Source organism: Anomalospiza imberbis, chromosome 3 (genome assembly GCF_031753505.1).
Source record: "Anomalospiza imberbis isolate Cuckoo-Finch-1a 21T00152 chromosome 3, ASM3175350v1, whole genome shotgun sequence".
Lineage (NCBI taxonomy): Eukaryota > Metazoa > Chordata > Aves > Passeriformes > Viduidae > Anomalospiza > Anomalospiza imberbis.
In genome coordinates this window covers 106,492,876-106,514,315 of record NC_089683.1, presented here as the reverse complement: position 1 = coordinate 106,514,315, position 21,440 = coordinate 106,492,876, and the positions used below count along the sequence as shown (strand labels likewise).

Sequence of the window (21,440 nt, the reverse complement as noted above, 5' to 3'; positions counted from 1 at the left end):
CTAAACCCAGATTAGACTGTATTTGTAATAGTGATTATACCCTCCTCTTGTAGGTTTCCAAACAGGTTTTGTGTTAAGATTTTTTTTAAAAATCAGCAACAAATGCAACTTGCATGTTATGTATAAATAAAAACTGTGTACATGCACATTCATTTTACGATTCATTTTACATTCAGACATTTACACCTGTATGTAAATATATTTAAAAGATGTACATAAAAGAAACCTACAATCAGTTCAAATTTCTATGGTTTTCACAATATAGTATTTTGTTTTTTTAATTTCACGTCTATTTATTTTAGTTTTTCTTTGAGTCATAAATTTGGCATAAATATAATAGTTCTACAGGAAATTTTTTCCATTTTGTGGGGAGAAGAAAAAAAAGAATAAAATTAGACAGTGGTTGCTGTGGGCATTGAGTAATGTTTAATGTTTATTGTTACATGACTTCAGAGAATAGCTGACTCATCAAATCACATTTGGAATTAAAAAAAAAAAAACTTGAATAAAAAGTTAAACTCTAATTCCCCATAAGCTTTATCAAAAGTATCCTCAAAATTATTTTGTATTAATGTGTGTTAAACCAAATAATGTTAGTTGAATAATTCTTTGGGAAATAAAAGGTTTCTCTTTTGTGCTGATTTACACTTCTAAACTTCTTTTTAGTGATCTCTGAAAATAGAAATTTAAACCTTGAGAGGTTGTTATATCAGGCTCTATATTCAATAATGAAAAAAGATATTCTTTGGCATCAGTTTTGTACAAGCAATTTGGAAGGGTCAGGTGTTGTAAACTCTTTGCACTCCATACTTAAGAAATTGTTCATGTCTTTGGGTCTTGGAAGTGTTGATCAACTAGAAATTGAACAGGTTAGGGAAAACCTGTGTGTGAGGAAAGTAGAGTTTGGAGTAGTAATTCAAGGTGGGCAGAGTACAAACTCCTGCCCATTGAAATGCACATGGAATGGACACAGTGGGTTGAACCAGAGCTCCAGACAGTTTGGTGGCCTGTCTCTGATAGAGGGTGTTTGCAGTTCTCCAGAGGAAAGTACAGGACTGGGAAAAGCACCTCCACTGCATTATCCAGGCTTCTGGCAGTTTGTGATATTGGGACTATATAAACTAGAGATATATTTGTTCTAATAGGTCAGGGTGACTTCTCAAGATTTCTCATTTCTTCTTGTTCTTCAAAGACCAGATATTTCAATTTTGCTGGGAACAGTTTTATTCTGTGAATACCTCTGTAGAAACTTCTTTGGAAAAGGAAGTTTTAGTTTGAATGCCACAGTTAATAATACAGTAGGCTTTATTCTTGAATTTTTATTAATTTTGTTCTGAAATCCTCCAATTGAAGCTTCAGTATCTTTCAGTACCTGCCTCGTTAAAAAAAAAGCAGGCTGGGGGAAGATGTCCCCACACAAGTACTTAAAAGTAATTCCAAGTTCCTGTAGCTTTCTTTCAGTGGTTGTGTATTATTTGAAGACATCTTGGATCTTCTGTTGGCCCTGTAGCTGCTGGGAGGCTTCCTGCTTTCACCTCTTCAGGAAGGATTTGGTGTTAGCTCTTAGGCCTTTTAGCAAGTGGTTTCTTAAATAGTTTTGGCTATTTTTATCATGTTTTTATACTGAATGTGCCAAAGGTGGTGGTTCTGTACTTGTTTGGGCATGACTTCAACTTTTTGCATGGTAATTTCATACCTCGGACAGTCACTTGACCATGTTGCTTGAACACAGTGTCTTTGGTGGTTTTGGTTTTTTTTTTTGGTTTTTTTTTTTTTTTTTTTTTTTTTTTTTTTTTTTTTTTCTTTTTTTTTTGGCTTTTCAAAAGTTACTTCAATGTTTACAAAATACAGCATATTGTAAAACTCATATTTTATGGTTGTAGTTTAACAGGGCCCGGGACAACTGAAATCAAAAGATGTAGACTTTCTAAAGACACAGTGGGGGAGATGGTGAAACTTAGGAATGACTGTGAGTTTAAGAGGCCCTAAATCCAAGGTTTATTCTGTAACTCTCAGTCTAAAATTCAGTTTCTGTGTAAACAAGTAAAGCCTTTCTGATTTTTTTTTCCCATCAACTTTTTGAGACATTTTGGTGTATAAACTTTGAATTATATTAATATTTTGATTGGGAAAAATGATTATGGGACTTTATTGGCAGCTGAAGGATAAACATTACTGGAATTTAAGTATCTCCAAACCAGTATTAAAATTCAAGAATTTCAAAGAATGTTGCAGTTGTGTTGGGGGCACACCCAAGATACCTGGGGAACTTAACTGTGACATCTAATAACAGTGCAAGGGCCATTCTGGGTGGGAATGATGGTGGAGACGGAGTGAAAGCTTGGTAAATGAGATGAGCATGACCAATGGCCTTTATTTAGTATAAATGTAATTAACAGCTAAACTGGGTTTTGGATCAACGTAGTAGAAGCCACATCTGTGGTATTTAAAAGCTTTTCCATGCATGTGTGCACACAGACAGAAACAAAACAGGCTCCACTTTAAGCACCCCCACCATCTCCCCACAAAAAGAGGCCAGAACACTTGTAAGGCTGCTTGGAACTCTTTAGTGGGTGTTTTTTTTGCTGGTATACGAATGTAAAAACAGGAAGATGGGTATTACTTGGAGGGAAAACATTTGTGAACAAAACCCAGCCACAGGAGAAGCAATAGTCCATTTTTTGGCTGTACTTTAAGAAAAAATTTCCTGTTTTTTTCCTGAACATAATAAGAATCAAAGACTTCGTGCATATTCTTCTCATTCAAAATAATATCAAGTGTTACACTGAATCTCCTACCCAGTTGGAATATCCGTGGTGATTGTGAATATTCATTCACTAACTGTGCCAAAAGTAATACTGCTGGTGTAAGAGGCAGGCTGTATCTTTCCCAGGAGATAAACTGAGAAATATTAATTCTCTTTGCATATGCAGAACCTTAGCAATAAATATAAAATTACAGTAACAGCTAATGCAGGACACGTTGAAAAGTAAACCCAAGTGGAATTTTTGAGTGGAAGTGTAGAGACTGAAAATGATGTCTTGCATTTCTTTCATCTTAACAACAGCAGGAAATGGAAAGCACACAAAGGATGGGTGTGTTTTGTGTCTAGGTACCAGCCATTGAAGCCAGCAAACCTTTAATATTGCATTTCTGAAAATAGAAGGTCTTGCATTATTTACAAAACGCAGAAATTCTGTGACATAAAGCTGCAAAATCTCCAGCTTTTACTAAAATTCATTTGAAGAGACTATTCGATACAAGAAAGGCACATAGGTTATCCCAGGGAAATTTAAAATATGACCTAATTTATGATCCTAAAGAAGGAGTAGAAGCTTGACACATGTTGAAGTCATTCAGAAAAATTAAGGATGCTAACAAACATCATTTGGTTTCAGGACTGAGCCAGAGTTGCATTTTGTTGAGAAGGTACGAGGGATGTCAGATTTCTGGAAATACCCGATTTATTTACGAGGTGTAGTTGAGGATTCTCTCTGGGAGAAGTCTCTTAGTGATGTCTTGCTCTTCTGTTATGAAAATCAGAGAAAACAGCAGTGTTTTAGGAATACGTGTACAAACTGTATTTATTCTGTGTAAACTTCCTTGCCAGTTTCTTGTGTTGGTGAATTCACCAAGATCCTAGAAAACTGTTAAGGTCTCATGAGAAAAGCAGCGGCCTCTGTTCTCATAAAGGCATTTTAGAGAATAGATCATAATACTTTAAAAGCTGTGTTGGATATACATTTGTATGCACAATGCATCATTCCATGAAGGAAAAATAGCACACTTCGTGTTTGGAAGAATCACAGAATTGTTTAGTTTGAAAGGAACATCTGGAGGTCTAGTCCAACCCACTGCTCAAGGAGGTTTCTCTTGTTTTTGAAATGGACATCCATAAGGGAATTAATATATTCAGTTTTCCTTGCCCCACCTTTTCCTGCTCAAATTGCGTTCACATCTGTCGTTCTTTGCAGTCCATTGTGTGTCTTACGGGCGCTTTTGCAGGTAATGTGGAATAGGATGGAATCGGAATGACACCTGTGCAGAGATGGGCTGTGGTTGTTAAATTGTTCGTTGAGTTATGCCCTCAGCCAGCATTTTGGTCTTATGGAAGTCACTGATCTGTAGATTCCTACTTGAAAACTCCTTTTGCAAACGAAGCATAGTTATGTGCAAATCTACTGAGTAAATACTTTTCAAGGAAGCTTTAATGCAAATAAATTGACTTGTAATGCATAACTTTAGCTTTGTGATTCCTTTTTGTTGAGGGCAGTAGTGGCTGTGTTAGGATCCTTTGAATGAATACCTGGCCAGTGCTGTTTCATAGAATCATGGAATAGTTTGGATTGGAAGGACCTTAATGGATGGAACCCCTCTACCCTGGGCAGGGATATCTTCTTCTATAGACCAGGCTGCTCAAAGCTTCATCAAGCCTGGCCTTGAACTCTTCCAGCAATGGGGCATCCACAGTTTCTCAGAGCAACTTGTGCCAGTGATGATAAAGCTTGGTTCAAACTTGCATGTGTTGTTAGCCCTTATATAACACACCAGTGCAGCACTGTCTGTCTGGCCTGTCCTTCTGAGTCCGTGCTCCCAATGCCTAGAGGAATTTCATATGCAAATCTTGTATCCTGTACAGATTGTTTGAGCTACACTATGTGAGATAGATATTATGATACAATTAATCTCTTTGTAGACACATGTATTATCTCTCAAAATCAGTCTGGTCCTGTAAGATTTGGGGAATAAGAGGTAATTTAATGCATCACAGATGAAGCAAATGGAGAAGAGTTATGTCGTTGCTACCATGAACCAGAGGGTCGGGTGGAGGAAGGTGAGGTCTGTCTCCAGACAGAGCAGTATTTACCTATGAAGTGAATGTTTCTGTCAAGAGTTCATTCAGCCTGTGTGTCCAGATGCAGTTGGGAGGATTCAGTGCTGTAGCATGTGGTGTGTGAGCTAACTCAGCACCACCACGAGTCAGGGAGAAGAGAGGAAGCCCGAGGCAGAAATTATTTGTGGGGATGGTAGCACTGAGAAGCTAATCAGTTAAAGACAGTACTGCAGTGTTCACAGCTGAGGGGTTTGTCCTCAGGATGGTCAGAATGGTTGTTTGAATTGCCTTTGGAAGGCTTGTTGGGAAGCAGAACTCTATGGATACAATAATCAGAGGGCTTTTTACCTCTTGAAATGTCAATTGGACTTGATGTTATAGTATCTATTAGGCTTGAAGGTGCCCAGGCTTGTGGAAGTTGGAGCTTCCTGCGGAAGGCCCGGGCTCGCTGAGCAGCGCTTTTGTAGCCAGGGCCAGCAGCTGTGCCGCACCAGCCCCTGCTCTGGAGACTTAGTCCTGTCCCTGCTGCTGTCCCTAGCGCAAGTGGCTTGAAATGGGTACAAGGATAGAAAGTGGATTGAAGATGGTGGCAGACTGAACTCCCTTTCTATGTCTTAAACACTTTTCTGGGCTTTGACAGTAAGTGGTTTTATACCTTTAGTTAGCAAACACATAAGCTACTGTCATACTTTCTTCCCTGTAAGTTTTATATGGCAGAAGTGATGTAGTTTGGAGAGGTATAGTGTTTTTACAGAGATCAGTGGCAGCAAAGCTTCAGAGGAAGGCCTAGGCAAAAGTGTTTGCTTCTTTCTTTACAGCCTAACTGAAATTAGTCTTTCAAAATGTATTAAATGTAATGAAGAATGTAAAAAGTACATCCTCTTTAAGGGGCCTACGCTTTTTCTTCATTCTAACCACTCTTGGAGATACATTTGAAATTCTTTTTGTTCATAGTAACTGAAACAAAAAGCTTTTAAAATAAATTATTTGGCATTTACCACTATTTAGAACTTAGAGTGCCAAATGAATGAATCCTTATCTCTCTAACCATTTTTTTTTCTTATCTGTAAAATTGTAGAAAAGCAGAATGAGTTGTTTTTTGGAGTGATTTTAGTTTATTTTTCCCATATTAAAAACTTAGAGATGTATTTTCCTACCTTTCCTTAGAGAAGGTGCTTTAGACATGAGTGTGTCTGCGTGTTGAATTTCTTTAGTTATCTTTGAAACCTGCCCAAATTTACTAAAGGTACAATATTTTGGAAAATTTCCATTGCATTTTCTTAGTTGATAAATCATCTAAGGATATTCTGTCTGCAGCAGGAATGTGCTCCACTGAGCCCTCTAGGATCAATGCTTTAGGAATTGGACAGGACTTTGTTTGCAGGTGTTTTTTCTGGCAGAAGGTCAGTAATTTAAAAATTCCCCCTGCTAGTATGGAGACAAGATACAGCAGCTGATAGGAGAAAAAAACTCCTAAAATTATGTTACTTTAATATAACACTGTAGTGCATTCTGCTAGACTGCAGCATTTTGTCTTTTGAGAATTATGCATTAATTTTTTTTTTCAATATGTATCTACCTGTATCAGTGTCTTGCCAACTAAATATTTTTATTGTACTGTATTTTGTTTTTTAAAATCACTGCCGTGCAGGGTTTTAGTCAGACCTTTCTAGAGATGCTGGAAATGAAGAGCAGAGCTTACTGAAATACAGGTTTCACAGTGTTTCCATTAGGCATAACTAGAAGTTATCCAGGAAATAGAGCAGAAATAGTAGTTCTTTTACTTGTTAGCTGATACTTTAGGGACTACTATTGAACTGAAAATAATGTCAGAGCTTAACAGGACAGAAACAACAGGGCCAGGTTCAGATTGCTGTGTAGAATAGATGATAAAGTACAGATAACCTGTAACTTCTGTCTTTAGCTTCTGTAAAGCAAAGAGTCATACTTTGGCAGTGGAGTAAACGAGATGAATTTTTCTGTTCTTGACTGTATATGAGTAATGCAAGTTTCCATTCTGTACTCTTTTAAAACAAATTCCGACTCAACGACTTTGTGTTGAGGTACTGTGTGTTTCATAGCTAGACAGGCTCCTGCAGCCTGTCAAAGCTCCATAAGCTCTCTGCTTGTGGCTTGCAGAAAGCAAACTCGATTTTCATTTCTCCTTCCATTCAACAGGAGCCGCTTTCATGTCTGAAAATTGAAAACGCGTGTTTTTCAGTGTGGTGCATGGATGTGTGTGTGCCCTCTGGCACACCTGTTTCTAATTTCCTGACTTGAAAGCATCTCCCATCAAAAGAAGCAGAAAAACAATTTCTCTGTGACATGCTGCTCGGAGGCCCTCGCTTTGCACAAGGCCTTCCTTTCGTTTGCCATCTTGGTTCCATCGGAGGAGCATTATAAGATGCAGAGCACGCATTGTATGGGATGTTCAGCTTATATTGTGCTGGGTTCTTTCTCCTCTTGTGGTTATTTCAAGCATTAGAAATCTTCTTGAGAAGTCAGTATGCTGAGGAAAAACCCAGTGATTTAATCCTTAGTTTCTTGCATGTACTTGAATGAAAGGTCCAAGTCTGTAGCAAGTTAAGGTTTGTATAACCTGTGACTTGATTATTAGCTGCTGTTTGGTACAGAAAGATTAACATGTAAAAATTATAGCTCAGATTTCTTACCTTCTTTCAGAATTGTATGCAATGTAAGATAGTATCTAATATAGTACCTCAAAGTTGAAGATATTAACAATCTCAAAAAATAAAAACATCACAACCCCTCTTTCCCCCTAGTAACATGGTTGTTATAGAAGTTGTGCATAGGCTAACTAGCAAATTACTGCTGAAGTAGTAACTCGAGGGGACTACTAATACATCCAGAACAGCTAAAATATAGTAGGATAACATAAGAAAAAGAGACTATGAAAAAAAGGTTGTAGATTCCCAGACTGTTCTTCTGCAATTCTTGTAGTAATCAATGAGGAGTATTTGAATTGGAGGTAGAAGTGTATTATTATCAGAAATTTCACCTTTCAATACCCACAGAAAAGGGAAGTTCTGTTTCACTGTTGGTCTGCCTGGCACTTTGAAAGAAACACTGCATCAAAACTGTATTGTGACATGATCCAAGATATGTGTCTCTGAAAATCAGTGTTGGTCTGTATGTATGATCTTAAATGATTTTGTATATGATCTTCAAGTAATTTTCAAACAGGAATAGAAGCTTCTGGTTGAAGACAGGTTTTCCGGGATCCTTAAGAATTTTGTTTGGGTTTGTAGTTTGTTCACAAAATAAAGGTGTTGTGGCTATTTCTTCTCTCCTTCCCTTGTCATAGGAATCTGTTGCTATCAATGCCTGGAGCCTTTAGGAATCTGTATATTCTCTCCTCTTAATCTAGGAAGCTAGAAACTTGCATCAAAATATCTGTCTGTTTCTGTTTGTTTTTCGTAGGATCTTTGAGTGGTTTGGGTTGGGAGGGACCTTAAAGATCAGACCTTAAAGCTCCTGCCATGGGCAGGAACACCATCCACTAGAACAAGTTGCTCAGAGCTCCATCGAGCTTGGCCATGAACACTTCCAGGGATGGCACATTCAGAACTTCCCTGGGTAACCAGTTCCAGTATCTCACCACCCTCATAGTAAAGAATTTCTTCCTGATATTTAATCTAAATCCACCCTCCTTCGTTGTAAAGACATTCCCCCTTGTCCTGTTACTATAGGCTCTTGTCTTGGGTGCAGCACTGCAGGTGGGCTCTCACTTGAGCTGGGCAGTGGGGCAGAATCCCCTCCCTCCTCTGCTGCCCATGGAGCTTTGGATGCAGCCTGGGATGTGGTTGGTTCTCTGGGCTGTGAGCACACACTGTCAGGTCATGTTGAACATCTTGTCCACCAAAAACCTGGAAGTTGTCCTCAGGGCTGCTCTCAATCCTTTCTCCTCCAGCCTCTCCTTGTGATTGGGCTTACCCTGGCCCAGGTGCAGCACCTTGTTCTTGGCCTTGTTGAACTCCATGCGTTCACACTGACCCACCTCTCCAGCCTGTCCAGGTCCCTCTGGATGGCATCCCTTCTCTCCAGCATGTGACTGCACCGCACAGCGCCGTGTCATCCGCACACTTGCCGAGGGTGCTCTCAATCCCACTGCCCCTGTTGCTGACAAAGAGATTGAAACAGCGCCAGCCCCTGAGGAGCACCACTCGTCACTGGTGTCACTTGAACATTGAGCCATGGCCACAATGCCTCTAATGTGACTGTCCAGCCAGTTCCTTATTCTCTGAGCAGTCTGCCCACCAAATCCATGTTTCTCTAATGTAGAGACAAGGACGTTGTGCAGGGCAGTGTCAAATACTTTGCACAAGTCCAGATGGATGGCACCAGTTGCTCTTCCCTTACCCTCCAATGCTGTAACCTCATTGTAGAAGGTCACCAAATTTGTCAGGCATGATTTATCAACATAGTCTCTATAAACTCTGTTTTCTGTAGAAGCGTTTTTGCCTTTGCCAGAAGCAATCCTAGAGGAAGGCAGTTAATTGTACTTAGCCCTGCAAACATGGACAACAGCAGTTCCAACAGTAGTTTTTTTGACAGCAGAGTAGTTACAAGTAGGCAACATGGTGTTTGAAGAATATTACTTTGTTAAAAAAATAATTTGTTCACTATATGAAAGTTACTTCAATATGAAGCTCTAATTTAACCCAGTAAATTTTTCCAGCTAGTCATCTGCATTTGAGTCACTCATGAGTGAAATCCTAGGGAAGCATTTGTCTGTCATTGCCAAATATTCATCTCTGATATATAATGAGCTTTGGAATACGAAGAAGTCATCATCATAACTGGGACAGGATAGTAAAATGATTTTAACTCTGTTTACAGGAAAGTTACTAAAACAAATGTATTTAGGACTTTAATGTAGAATTGAAAAATTCTTAGAGTCTCTCTTGGTTTGGTTGTACTTGGTAGTACTATGCAGTGTAAGAAATGCCAAATGTATTAACATTTGCAGTTAAATGTGGTATAATGTGAGATAGTTAAGCAAAATAATCAGATTTACATTTTCATCAACTTGTGTGCATGATTTGGAAAGTGTTTAAGTAGTTTTCACTGGAATCGCTGTCTTGAGTCATGTTAATACAACTTTTTTGGAAGTTGGCTACTGCTGGCAGTTAGACTAAAGTGACTGCAACTATAAATTTGAACCCATAACTTTATATTGTAAGTTGTGAATCAGTTTTGATTGCTCTAGTAATGTATACATTAATTTTATGCCTAGTCCTAGTATTATCTACAGTTTGATGCTATACAGACATATAGATCTGCTAAACCTGCAAGAAATTTGGTTCTGACTTGAGATAATAGAAAGCATAATTCTTTTTCTCAGCCTGTATCTGGTCAAAGCATGTGACACACTGCTTAGTTGGTTTTTTTTTTTTTTTCTCCTCTTCAGAAATAGGTGTTCCTACATCAAAAATGACAGTAACAAATTTTTCTTTTGCAAATGGGGGAATTGTTTTCCTTAGTTATCGGTCCCTGCAGACTGCCAGCAAGCAATGTGCTGAAAGATTTTTACGTACGCTGCCAGCAGCAGTCTGTAAGTTTGTTGCCTTATAGGTTGACATAAATATGACAAAAAGAAATGACTTGGTCTGTGGGGATGTAGAGATGTGTGATGTGTTAGTAGGATTTCAAAGCTGCTTTCCTTTTGGTTGATCCTGGATGGGGACGTGGGCTGTAACTGTTCTTAACCCATATTAAGTTTTCTCTCTCTAAATTTTTTTTGAAGCAGACTTGATATTATGGGAACTCTTCAATGAAGTAATTCTCTTGGGGGGGAAGTAATATTATATGTTGTGCTCAAAAATGGCCATTTTTTTATTCCAGTTTAGGAAATACTTGAAAACTGTGAAGTAGTAGCATCTGGTTTTATTACTTGATGCACTGAAGATACATAGGCTCACTGATTTCTGTGTCTCATTTGTTTGATTCCTCTTCTAAGTCCCCTGCTTCTTATTCATATAGTTATATTTGAAGGTGTTACATGTTATATTTTAAAGGTGCTAACAGGTTTTTTCAAGAAAAAAACAGCTTTCTCAGTTTTTGCCAGAGCATATGCCTGTTTAGTTTTATTCGTTACAGCAAAGCTTCACAGTGATTAAAGTTTCCTAGTTTTAAAAAAGTGATGTCCATGTTGTGATCTATGGGTAAAATGCATCTTGTGGGGTTTTTTTCCATATTCTTCATCCATCACTTTGGAATAAATTGTAGATAACACACAGTTCTATTGTGGACAGAAGCTTCAGAGTGTGAGTATAATGAGGCAAATGAATAGACAGACCCGCCTGTAAGCAGTTGCTGAGGTTGCTGTATTGCATGAGCCTCTTGAAGATTATCTCCTAACCAGGACACTTCTCTCATTAACTTGAGAGCTTGACAGTCTCAATGAAAACACTGTTTCCCTCGTGCTCTCAAGAACGACTTCCCTTGTCTGTGTAACTGTTGTAATATTTTTGCTCTTTCATTTTCCTCTAGATTTATTACTGGATTTTACTCAGTCTGTTTGCTATACAAAGATTTTTTTTGTGTTTCTGTTGTGCCAGTTGTATGTAGATTCAATGCCAGTGTCTCACTTCAAACAACTCAGTTTAGCTGAATTGTATTAATCAGGAGACACTTCCCATTATCAGAGACGCATAACTAAAGACCAAGGTATTTTTGTGAAGATTGAACATAGCAGGATTTTGGGACATGTGTACACAATTTTTCAGCAATCTGGTCTCTGAGCTGATTCTTTGACATCTAATGCATCCATAGTGCTCCAGAGGGTGTTGGTTGTTTTTCAGGGTTTTTTTTGGATGGGGTTTGGGTTTTAATCTTGAAAATTAGGGGGGTAATTTTTTTCCTTCTCTATTAGCAATCTTGGAAGAACAGTGAAACTCACTGTGCATTTAAGAGGAAGGGTATAATTGTGTGTCAAGTAGCCAGAGAGGGAGATTCTTTGAGTAGGTTGCCATGTTAGGGTTTAAAATGGTGAGAAGAACTAGAAACCCATCTGTGAGTTGTTGCAATACACAGTGCCAGACCTGCCAACGTGTTTGTGCCCTGTTGTACCCACACCAGTCAGTGCTCTAAACTCAGCATATGCACAGTGATAAGAGACTCAGCAGGCTGCACTGGAGCCACTTCAGGTTGGGTTTAATGATTAAATTTTTCTTTGTGCCACATCTAGGCTGGCTTCAGCCAGTGTCTGTTCTGGGCTTGTTAGTGCTTCCAGTAAAGTGTGAGTTACCCGTGGAGACTGAGCTGCCTTTGTCTGAAGCCAGCCTAGGTCTGATGTCTTACCAGCTCCAGCTCCCTGCCACTTGGAAGCAACTAGATTGTTTCCAGCCATAAATTTGTTTCTGGAGGCTGTGTAAGTGTATTTATGTAGTTCTGTACCTGAGCTAATAATAAGTCCAACTGTATTATAGCAGATTTTTTTTTATGATTCCAGTGCTTGCATCATCTTGTTGTATTTAATGAGAAATATGCTAGAAATATTTATATATAATTGTGAACAGACTGTTCCTGACTTCTCTCTGTATATTCTGGTGTCTAATGCAGTTTTAGGTCCTGATAAGTTACGAATCTGGTCAAAATGTAGTCACTTACATTTAGATAATTTGAGATCATTGTTTCATTACAACTCTATGTTAGTTGTGGTTTTTTTTCTTTCCTAATGGGATAACACAGTTCACCTGGCTCTTGGTGAAACCTCTTCTAGCTGCTTTGTCTGCTTCCCTGCCATTAAGGAAAAATGTCAACAGACAGGAGGCATAAGTAGTGTAATGACCCTGGTCTATATGGAGAAGGTATCAGCAGTGAATTTTCTGTCCAACAACCCCAGCTGGTCCAGTAAACATTCATGGTGCCACTTGGCTGCAGCTGTATGTCCCAAAGCACAGTACAGGAAGGGGAAAGTGTGAGAGAAAAAATAGCAGGTGTGAAAGTGTTCCTCCAGAACAAGAGTAGCAGTAATGATCTGCTTGTCTTCACCAAAAATAGGTTTCAGGGGATAGGTACAGAAAGCACTGAGGCAATAAGTGATTGTTTGCAGAAGCTTTTTAATTTCTTAAGGACAAACCTTTAAAAATTACAGGAATTTGTATTAGAGGTCTGGTTACCAGCCACTCTGGCAAAAAAGCATGGCTGAATTAATTTATTCCTTTGTTGCAAAAAGGCTGAATCAGGTGGACTAAGTAGAAGATTCTGTCATGCAAAAGGAATTACTGTGTCAGTGAAGTTGTTCTTGGTTTGAAGAGTTGCATGCAAGGATCTTTCCCAAGAGAATGGTTAGTAAGAGGATTCTATCTGGATAAAGATGCTACGTTAGAGACAGCCTTGCTGTTTCTTCTTTCTGTACTTAATTTTTGTTTGGTTGTGGAGTCGAAATTTCAGGAAAGTTGTGAGAAAACCACTGACTTAATTGAATTTTTGAGTGACTTCATGTCAACCCTTTTTTTAAAAAATAAAAATGTGTGGCAGGAACTTGTCATTTGCATCACTGTGAAGAAACTCATTATTTTGCATCATCACAGCCAAATTAACATGATGATATAAATTAATTATTGGGTTTCTTCAAAGTGATATCTGTATTTTGACTATTCCCAATCTTAATATTTCTTTAGGTTGTGGAGAGCACCTTGTCCGGACCATACTGGCCAGAGAATGTTCATGTGCTTTGCAAACAGAGGATGCCCACCAAGCTCTCCTAGAGACTATGCAAAACAAGTTTATTGGTAAGTATATGGCCCAAATGACCTAAATGCAAGTTAGTTGAAAATGCAAATTACTCTATCAAAGATACTTATTCTTGTGATTTCTGTAGAAGCTTTGTGTTGCACTTGGCTTCAGATTTAGTCTTGTGTTACATCTGAAAAATGTTAAACTACAGAAGAATATATTACAAAATTTAAAGGCAAACCCTTGGAAATACCTCAATTGTTATGTGAGTCATAGAATACCCGGAGAGGTTTGAAGAAAGAATTTCCTGTCTGAATCATGAGCTGTGGTGTACAATTGCATGTTTTAGAATTGATGGGTTAGGACCATTAGTAAAAATTATTCATCATGTTAACCCTTTTAAAAATAGGAGACCTCAAAACCATTTCATTTTCTAATTAAATGCTTTAGATAGACAGATTCTGGTTTGCTGTTTACATAATAAAATTATTTCTTGAAAAAGTGAAATATACTTTGTTAAAAAAAAATTTAATTTGATTTAAGAGAATTGTGTAATATATCTTCAATTTCTTGTAAGTATAGGTCTTGTTTTCTTTCCTCAAATCGTAAGCAAAATATGAAAGTGGATTTTTAAAATAACCATAAAATCTTGCCCTTTTGAAAATTCCAGTGAAGCTTCTGGTGTATATGTTGGCTTGCAGTGTTTTCATAACTCCTTAAATTTTTTCAAGCTTTAGAATCCACAGACAATTTTCATCTTGAAAATTTCTTATGGAGAACATAATACTTGTACACTGTATTGCTAAAGCTCGTTTTGTGATACTTTAATTGGAACTGAAAAAGGGGCATATACACAACTTTTGGGGTCCCAGGGACTAATGCCCTTGGTCTTGGCAAGCAGTGCATTGCAACTTCTTGATTTCTTTTTAAAGTGTTGAATCCATGTTAGATTCTGCTTCTGACATTTGACTTCTTGAAGGTAAGTCACCTTGGCATTGGAAGACTGCACTTGATAATCTGCTGCTGTACTGCGGTCATTTCTAGCTGTTTTAAGAGTGCAGAACACTCTGTGTGTTCCCCAGAAAGATTCTAATCCAAGCAGCAAAAATGCAGCTTTTTATATTTAATCACTCATTCCAGTGCATAGTGGCACAAAATTAGGAGTTTGTGTACCAAAAGAAGTTTGCAGATGTTGTATGAAGTGGCCTAACTTTTGGAAAGTCAGATCTTTAGTCCATACTCTTAAAATTTATTCTGCTATTTGTTCTAAGAGTGCTAAAAGCAAGCCCAAATTTTATGTAGCCTTCTGCAATTTCATATTTATGCATGTACACACACAAGATGGAAAACTACTGATGAAGTAATTCATAGAGACTGGCTGATAAAAGCCCAAAATTTAAATTGTTTTAGTTAAAGGTGCCTTCTTTTAGTTGCTTTGAGTTTTATGGGTTTTCTTTGTTAGGTTTGGTAATGGTTACCAAAAAATGGAATTGTCATTTTGCTTGTTTAATGCAAATGTATTTTGCCACCACTTTGCATATTAAATCTTAGCTGGCTCCTATGTGATATATGAATTGTGTTCTTTAGTGGAAATGTGAAAATGTTTCTGTTGGAGATAAAAGCTTATTCAATGTTGCTGAAGAATTTGTTGCACCTGAACTATCAATTGCAGAGAAAGAGGAGCTGCACAGACAGAGGTACCAGGATATCAGTGTGATGTGTTATTGCCTTGGGAAAACACTAAACCCAGCTAAACAGCAGAAAGAAAAGTGTGAGAGACAGGATTAAATTAATGCTCTTCATGAAAAGAAAATTAGAAAAAAAGTTTATTTAACATTTATATAAATGCTTTGTAATTCTTTTTTAAAGTTTTAATTCAGGACAGGTCTGGCTTGTATTTTCAGAAACTTACCACTGCAGCTTCTGCTGCCTGACAGCAAGACTGTGTAGTATCTGCACAGTTATACTCAGGGCAGTTCTGATGTGGGGAAAAAAAGATACTGCTACCTTTGTTTTTTGTGTAGGTGAAGTGCTTGGATTAGAAAACATAAAATCTAGTTTGTGCTCAGCTGACCTGTGAATGAAGACTGATCGAGGAAAACATCAAAATCCAGATACATCTTGCTGGTTACATGTGACATAGTATTGAGTCTATAGCTGGTAGAGAAATTTTGGTGATCTTGGCAGTTCTGCAAATGGAATGCAAAGTTACACGTGGCAAATACAGTGCAACAGTTAAAAACATGCATTACACCCAAAAACGGTAGGTTTATACTGAATAGGTTTTTTGCTGTGACTTTTCATTAGTGATTTGTTAGTTGATAGCACAGGATGTGTGGTATGGTGCAGAATTTCTTACTGTGAAACATCAGGATAAAATGGGGTAATAGATTCCTTGCTGATAGCATGGATGCTTCCCTTGCCTTCCTTAGAGCCCTGCTTTCTGGTCTTTCAAACTGTCACCAGAATTATAATGGACCAAGGCATTGGAAAAAACCCCAGCCTTTAACAAAGCTGAGCTAGAATGTTTTATCAGAAGTCAAAATGTGTGTTACTTGTATCAGAGGAATGAACAGCTGATTTTGGCAGTAGCCATCAGATTGGTGCTTCCTGTTTACAGGACTCTCTGAGTCTCTGCAGAGTCCTGGGAATCCTTCCAGCTAGGGAATGCCTGGCTTAGACAGTGAGTGCTGTTTAAACAGCAGGTGACGAACAAACTTATGTCAGATGTGCTTCTCTCATCCTTTCTCAGAGCCAGCTTACTGTGGAGAATGCACAACTGATGGTTGAATCAGAGGTGAGAGAAATTAAATATAGACTTTTTGTAAATGGAATGGGCGCCATATCTTTAGTCAAAGAGTGCAGAAGGCTTGGTTCACAGTTAAAGAATGGTGTTCTGTAAACACAAGTACCTTCCAAACAGAAGAACGGAGGATTTTGTTACTCATCATTCCTTTCAAATGCTGCCAAGTTTGTGTTTGTAGACTCTGATGTAGACTTAGAGTAAATATTTGTGTCATCTCATTGGCAGGAAATCTGGGCTTTTATCAATGGCAGCATTACCAATGGTACTTTAGAACTTCTTATGAAGTATTAGAAAATAATGAGCTGAAGGACATAGTTGGAATCTGATATTTGTTCTTTCCTTAGCAGAGATATGTTTCTCTATTCTTGCATTTTTAAATTGCGCTTCAGTTGAGCGGTCTGCAGAAAGGTAATAGCAAAAGAATAATGCTGACACTTTCGCTTCTAGAAAGTTAGTGTCGAAATCCTCTCTTCTGATCAGGACTTTGGACAGCTAGGAATCATAGAAAATGGATTTCCTGATTATTAGTTACGCTTGCTGGGGAGGAAAAAGCCTTGTACTTCCACAGTAAGAAGACTGTGACTGGCATTGCACAGTGTTATAGTTTCTTGATAGAACATTATAGTTTCCTTTGGTGCTGCACCACTCTAAGCTTTGTAGTATCCTTTGTGGTTTTCTAGCAGAGGAAACAAACTATGGAAGCATTATTATGCTTCTCCATGACACAGAGAAAAAGATTTCCCAAGAGAATGAAGTGATCCCGAAGTTTCATAAACACAACGTGGTGATGTTCCACAAGGATTTGTATAGGTCCTCCCTATGCTTCTCCGTGTCAAAAGCATTGGGATTTTATTGGTCTGTGGTATCCTTACTTATTTAATTTCTTAAAATCTTACCCATAAAGTTTTAAAGTGCAGGTGTTTTCTCTTGCAGCTTCTTTAAAAATTCAATATAGATGTTGTAACTTAATGTATCATGAAATATAAAGACCTCTGACTTGAGACAACTTGTGCTTAAATGTTCACCAAATAATGGCGCATAAAATTAAAAGCAGGCTTCATTTAGTGCTTATTATATTTGGAGTTTAGTGGGCTACACAGCAGAAGCAGAGTGGCAAACAGCTTCACTTCCACCACATTCTGTCCACAAGCTGACAGTCCAGTGGCCAAGGTGATCTGTAGACTGTTGACCTGAAAAAGTCAGAGTTTCACTCTCACAGTGCACAAGAAGGTTTAGAATTGTCTGACTGCCCTCTCTTAAAACGGGGGGATGCTGAAGCACTTAATTTGTTACACCACATCACAGTCAGTGTTTAGACCCAAGTTCTCATCCTTTGAAAGCTGACGTAAACAATGAAACTGGTAATGGTTTCTCTGCTATGGAAGAGTGTGAATGTAGAACATCTGACGAGCAGCTGGTTCATCCTTCAGCTGGGTAAGTGTAAATAAAACACTTCATTTACAGCTTTGTGTTGAATCTGGGCTAGAATGGTTCTATGCAGTAACTACAAATGGGGGAAAAAAGGCACATGATCAGAAGTGAACAACTTCATTCCCATGATCTGGAGGAAACAATCTTCATCATGGGAGAGCTTTAATTTACAAGAGATGCTGAAGAAAGTGTTCTTCACTTGTAACTGTAGCTCCTCCAGAGCAAGGCTGAATGTTGAGGCCATTTTTTGCTTTAGCATTTGTGAAATCTCTCAGTTCTGTCCCTGATCAGCAGCTGAACCTGGGTTGTCATGTTCAGCTCTTGCTGCTCTGCCAGAACTTCATGGGATCAGGGAATGTGGAGTAGCTGTGATGACCTGCTTGCTTGTTTTTGAGAGACCGTAACTACAGATTAATAACATACAAAATACATAAATAAAAATGTAGTAATGCTTTCTGTATGTTGCATATCAATAACAAAGTAGTTGAGCTTTGTCCTACCCCTTCTCTCTGCTGTGGCCAGTCAGTGCTAACATTATTAGTTAATGCTGCAGTTGGAGTTTTACTTCGAGTTTTTCATCCCACATTCTTCAGTGGTATGCCAGTGTAACTGGGAAAGGAACACTGAGCTTCATGAGACTTAAAATGATATTTAAAGCCCCAGGTTTTGTAATTTTGTCATTAGCAAGCTATTAGATCAAAGATTTGTCCAGGAATTCTATTTCATTGCAGTGGAAAACAATATTTTTGGGTAATAGGCATATTTTGATTTTATTTTAACTAAATTTTGAATTTGTAGAGGAAAACCTGTCTTTGTGAAAAGTACAGAGAGAGCAAAAATGGTGTAGGAGGTGGAAGCCAGATCACTTTTTCCTTCTAATGAGAAACCATTCCGCCTTTAATATACATGGTAGTATTTTAGTTCCACTTTTTCTCCTCCTCTTGAAGTATTAATTATAATATAACACTATAAAGAAAAAAGTCATTACCTATATTGTTATATTTTACAAATGTCTGCTCTGTTATTCTTTTTCTCAATGGGTTGTCTGTAACAAAAATGAGTTTTAGAACTAAATTGATGAAATATGTTCCTAACCTTTGAATTCACAGTGTTTTGACAACAGTCAAATTAATTGGTGTGTATGATACATGGATTTTCTTTAGAAATAAAGTATAATACTGCTTTTGTACTACTGTTTTTACAGATTCAGTGATGGATGCATAGCATTCAGCTGTCTGGAATTTTACTTACCATAGACCTAGTCATTTGCACTGTCTAGTTTGTTAAAATACACTCTTCGGCATAATTGTAATCATCATCAGTAGGTCCACATATCTAGAAAGATCCTTGTTTTAAAAGGTATTATATTTTAATCCCTCTTTTAACATTTTTGAAAAATTGCTTTAACTGGAAAATAATAACTTTTAAACAATATGCTTTTCAGCATGTATTTAATTTGGCTTAGGGTCGGATTTTTAAGAGCAGAGAAACAGCCTGAATTTACTGTAACATAGAATACTGTAATATTATTGAAGGCAACTCATTTTTGACACTTCTTAGAGGTTGATTCTCCATAATTTAGGCAGTGAATTGGAGACATACACTGTATTGTTGCCGATTTTGCAACAATAAAAAACTGAAATGATTTAGCTGAACTTGCTGCTGAAGGCATCTGGGATGGGTGAGGGTGTAGTCACACAGTTTGCTTCTGATGTTTCTGGGAATGGCAGCCCTCAACAGAATCGGGGAAGCAGGGTGGCCCTTGGAAGTGGCGTGGGTGGGAAGATCCTGAATTTTTGTGAGGTAGTGCAAGTGACTGTGTCTTCATTTGCTGCTTGTGTTTGGAGATGGAAACAAGGGGTATGTTCTTTTTCAGACTTTTCCCACCATTCCAGAATAATGCTTATTCTGCAGGTGATGGTGAAGTGGTATAGAAGATCAAAAGGGCAAGCAAGGCTATGTTTTTGTGTGCAGGAGAGATAATGTCTCCCATCATCCTTGCTTTGTTTGCATGACACAATTTTTTAAGACATTTGGTTCAATACTTCATTCAAATTACCTGCTAAAAGTCACTTTAAGTAATTTTATTCATCTCACACCAGTAGTACTCTCTCACGCCAGTAGTACTGTTACAAAGTTAGTGCAGTGTGACCTGGTTTTATGTGGCATAACCAACATTTCTTCTTAGTCCAAGGGCCCAACCTGTGTCATTCTTAAAGAAGTCAGTGTCTTGCCCATCTATTGTGTTTTATTGGTGCTGAAGTTAAGACTTTTCTCACACTTTTATCAGGTGCAGTGCTATTAAATTAATCCTCTTCTGCAGTTTTCCAGTTGCAGTAGGGTGGCAGTGTACTTCAGCAAAGGCTGACTTAATACAGTCAGTTTTCCAACTTTTGAATGGTCATGAGTTTTGTGGACTGGTAATAAAGCTTCCGTGGTGCATCATCGTTGAAGGAAGTAATTTGTTCAGAAAACAATTGTGTACATACTTAGGGCAATATAGTGGACACCATGTTTAATGGCAATAAATAAATGCTATTTATGCTGACAGAATTGGGGTTCTCATTTGTTCATGTAGAGGTTGAGCATCTTTTTGGATGAAATTGTAAGCTGAAGTCTTATGTGCTTGAAGCTCAAATTTTAAATTACTTATTTAAACCCTTTTTCAAAAAAACACTTGCTTTGAGTGATTGTTTTTTTTTTTATTCTGTGTTTCACAGAAGATGAATGTTTTGTTCTTGCAAAGAAAGCCCTGTAAAAATGGAAGTTTTTTGATGGAAATGCAGTGTTACGTGTTCTGCTGCAGAGTCTCTGCATGGAAAGAAATACACTGCTAAGCCTTGTGAAATTTCAAAAGACCATATATAAGTTACTCAGATTACAGTTTGATCAGTCGTGATGGCATAGTTGACAAAAATACTGGGAAAATGATCAAATATGCAATTAGCTTATTTACAGACTTCCCTTTCATCTGTTTTTTTCAGAGTGTGAGAGAAACAAAATCCCTAAAATAAATGATTAAATTAATGGAAGCATTTCTAGAACAAGACTTCAGTGGAACCAACTCAATAAACTATAATCAGTAGTTGCTGTCGGGTGTATGTGCATTCATACAGTCCCGGTGTTTTACTGTGGCCTCGAATATGCTGTCTGCTGTGAATACTGTTTGGTGGCTGTGTTCTCATGAAGTAATACATTTTTAGCTATTCTAATTAAAGAGATAATTAGTATTTTTCATTAGAACCTCGGAAGAATCTTTCACAGCTCTTGACAGGGGAGGAGAAACTGCTTATTAGAAAGAAACCAGAACTTTTTCTGTCTCTTTGCAATGACTTTTTGCCTCAGCTTAGAGAGCTTAGACTTTTCACCGTGGCTTAGAGCCTAAATCATTTGTGCAGTTTAGTGTAAGACTAGGTCTGCAGACCAAGTTCATTGTCTTTGAAGTGCCTGATTTTGACTTGGGTGGTAAAACTCTTCACAACTTTCCCAGCCTTGTGTTTCTATTTTAACCAAACATATTTTCCTGTTTTATCTACTACTTTATCATGGGCTGGATTCTTGTTTTCACCGGGACTTGGTTGCAGTCAGTGAGTAATACAGGAGGTGTAATACCAGGTATAAGTAGTAATAGTTCTTTTGCAAAGCAAGTGGCACTTTAAAGATAAT

General features: G+C 37.8%; 1 protein-coding gene across 6 annotated transcripts in view; it reads left to right on the top strand.

Moving 5' to 3' along the window:
- TASP1 (taspase 1) overlaps positions 1-21,440 on the top strand; it is a 77,888-nt gene that overhangs the window by 40,533 nt on the left and 15,915 nt on the right. For all 6 annotated transcript variants that reach the window (XM_068186309.1, XM_068186307.1, XM_068186310.1 and 3 more), the window contains one exon: positions 13,483-13,593. In XM_068186309.1, the coding sequence (XP_068042410.1) occupies positions 13,483-13,593 (111 nt within the window). The remainder of the gene's footprint in view (positions 1-13,482; positions 13,594-21,440) is intronic.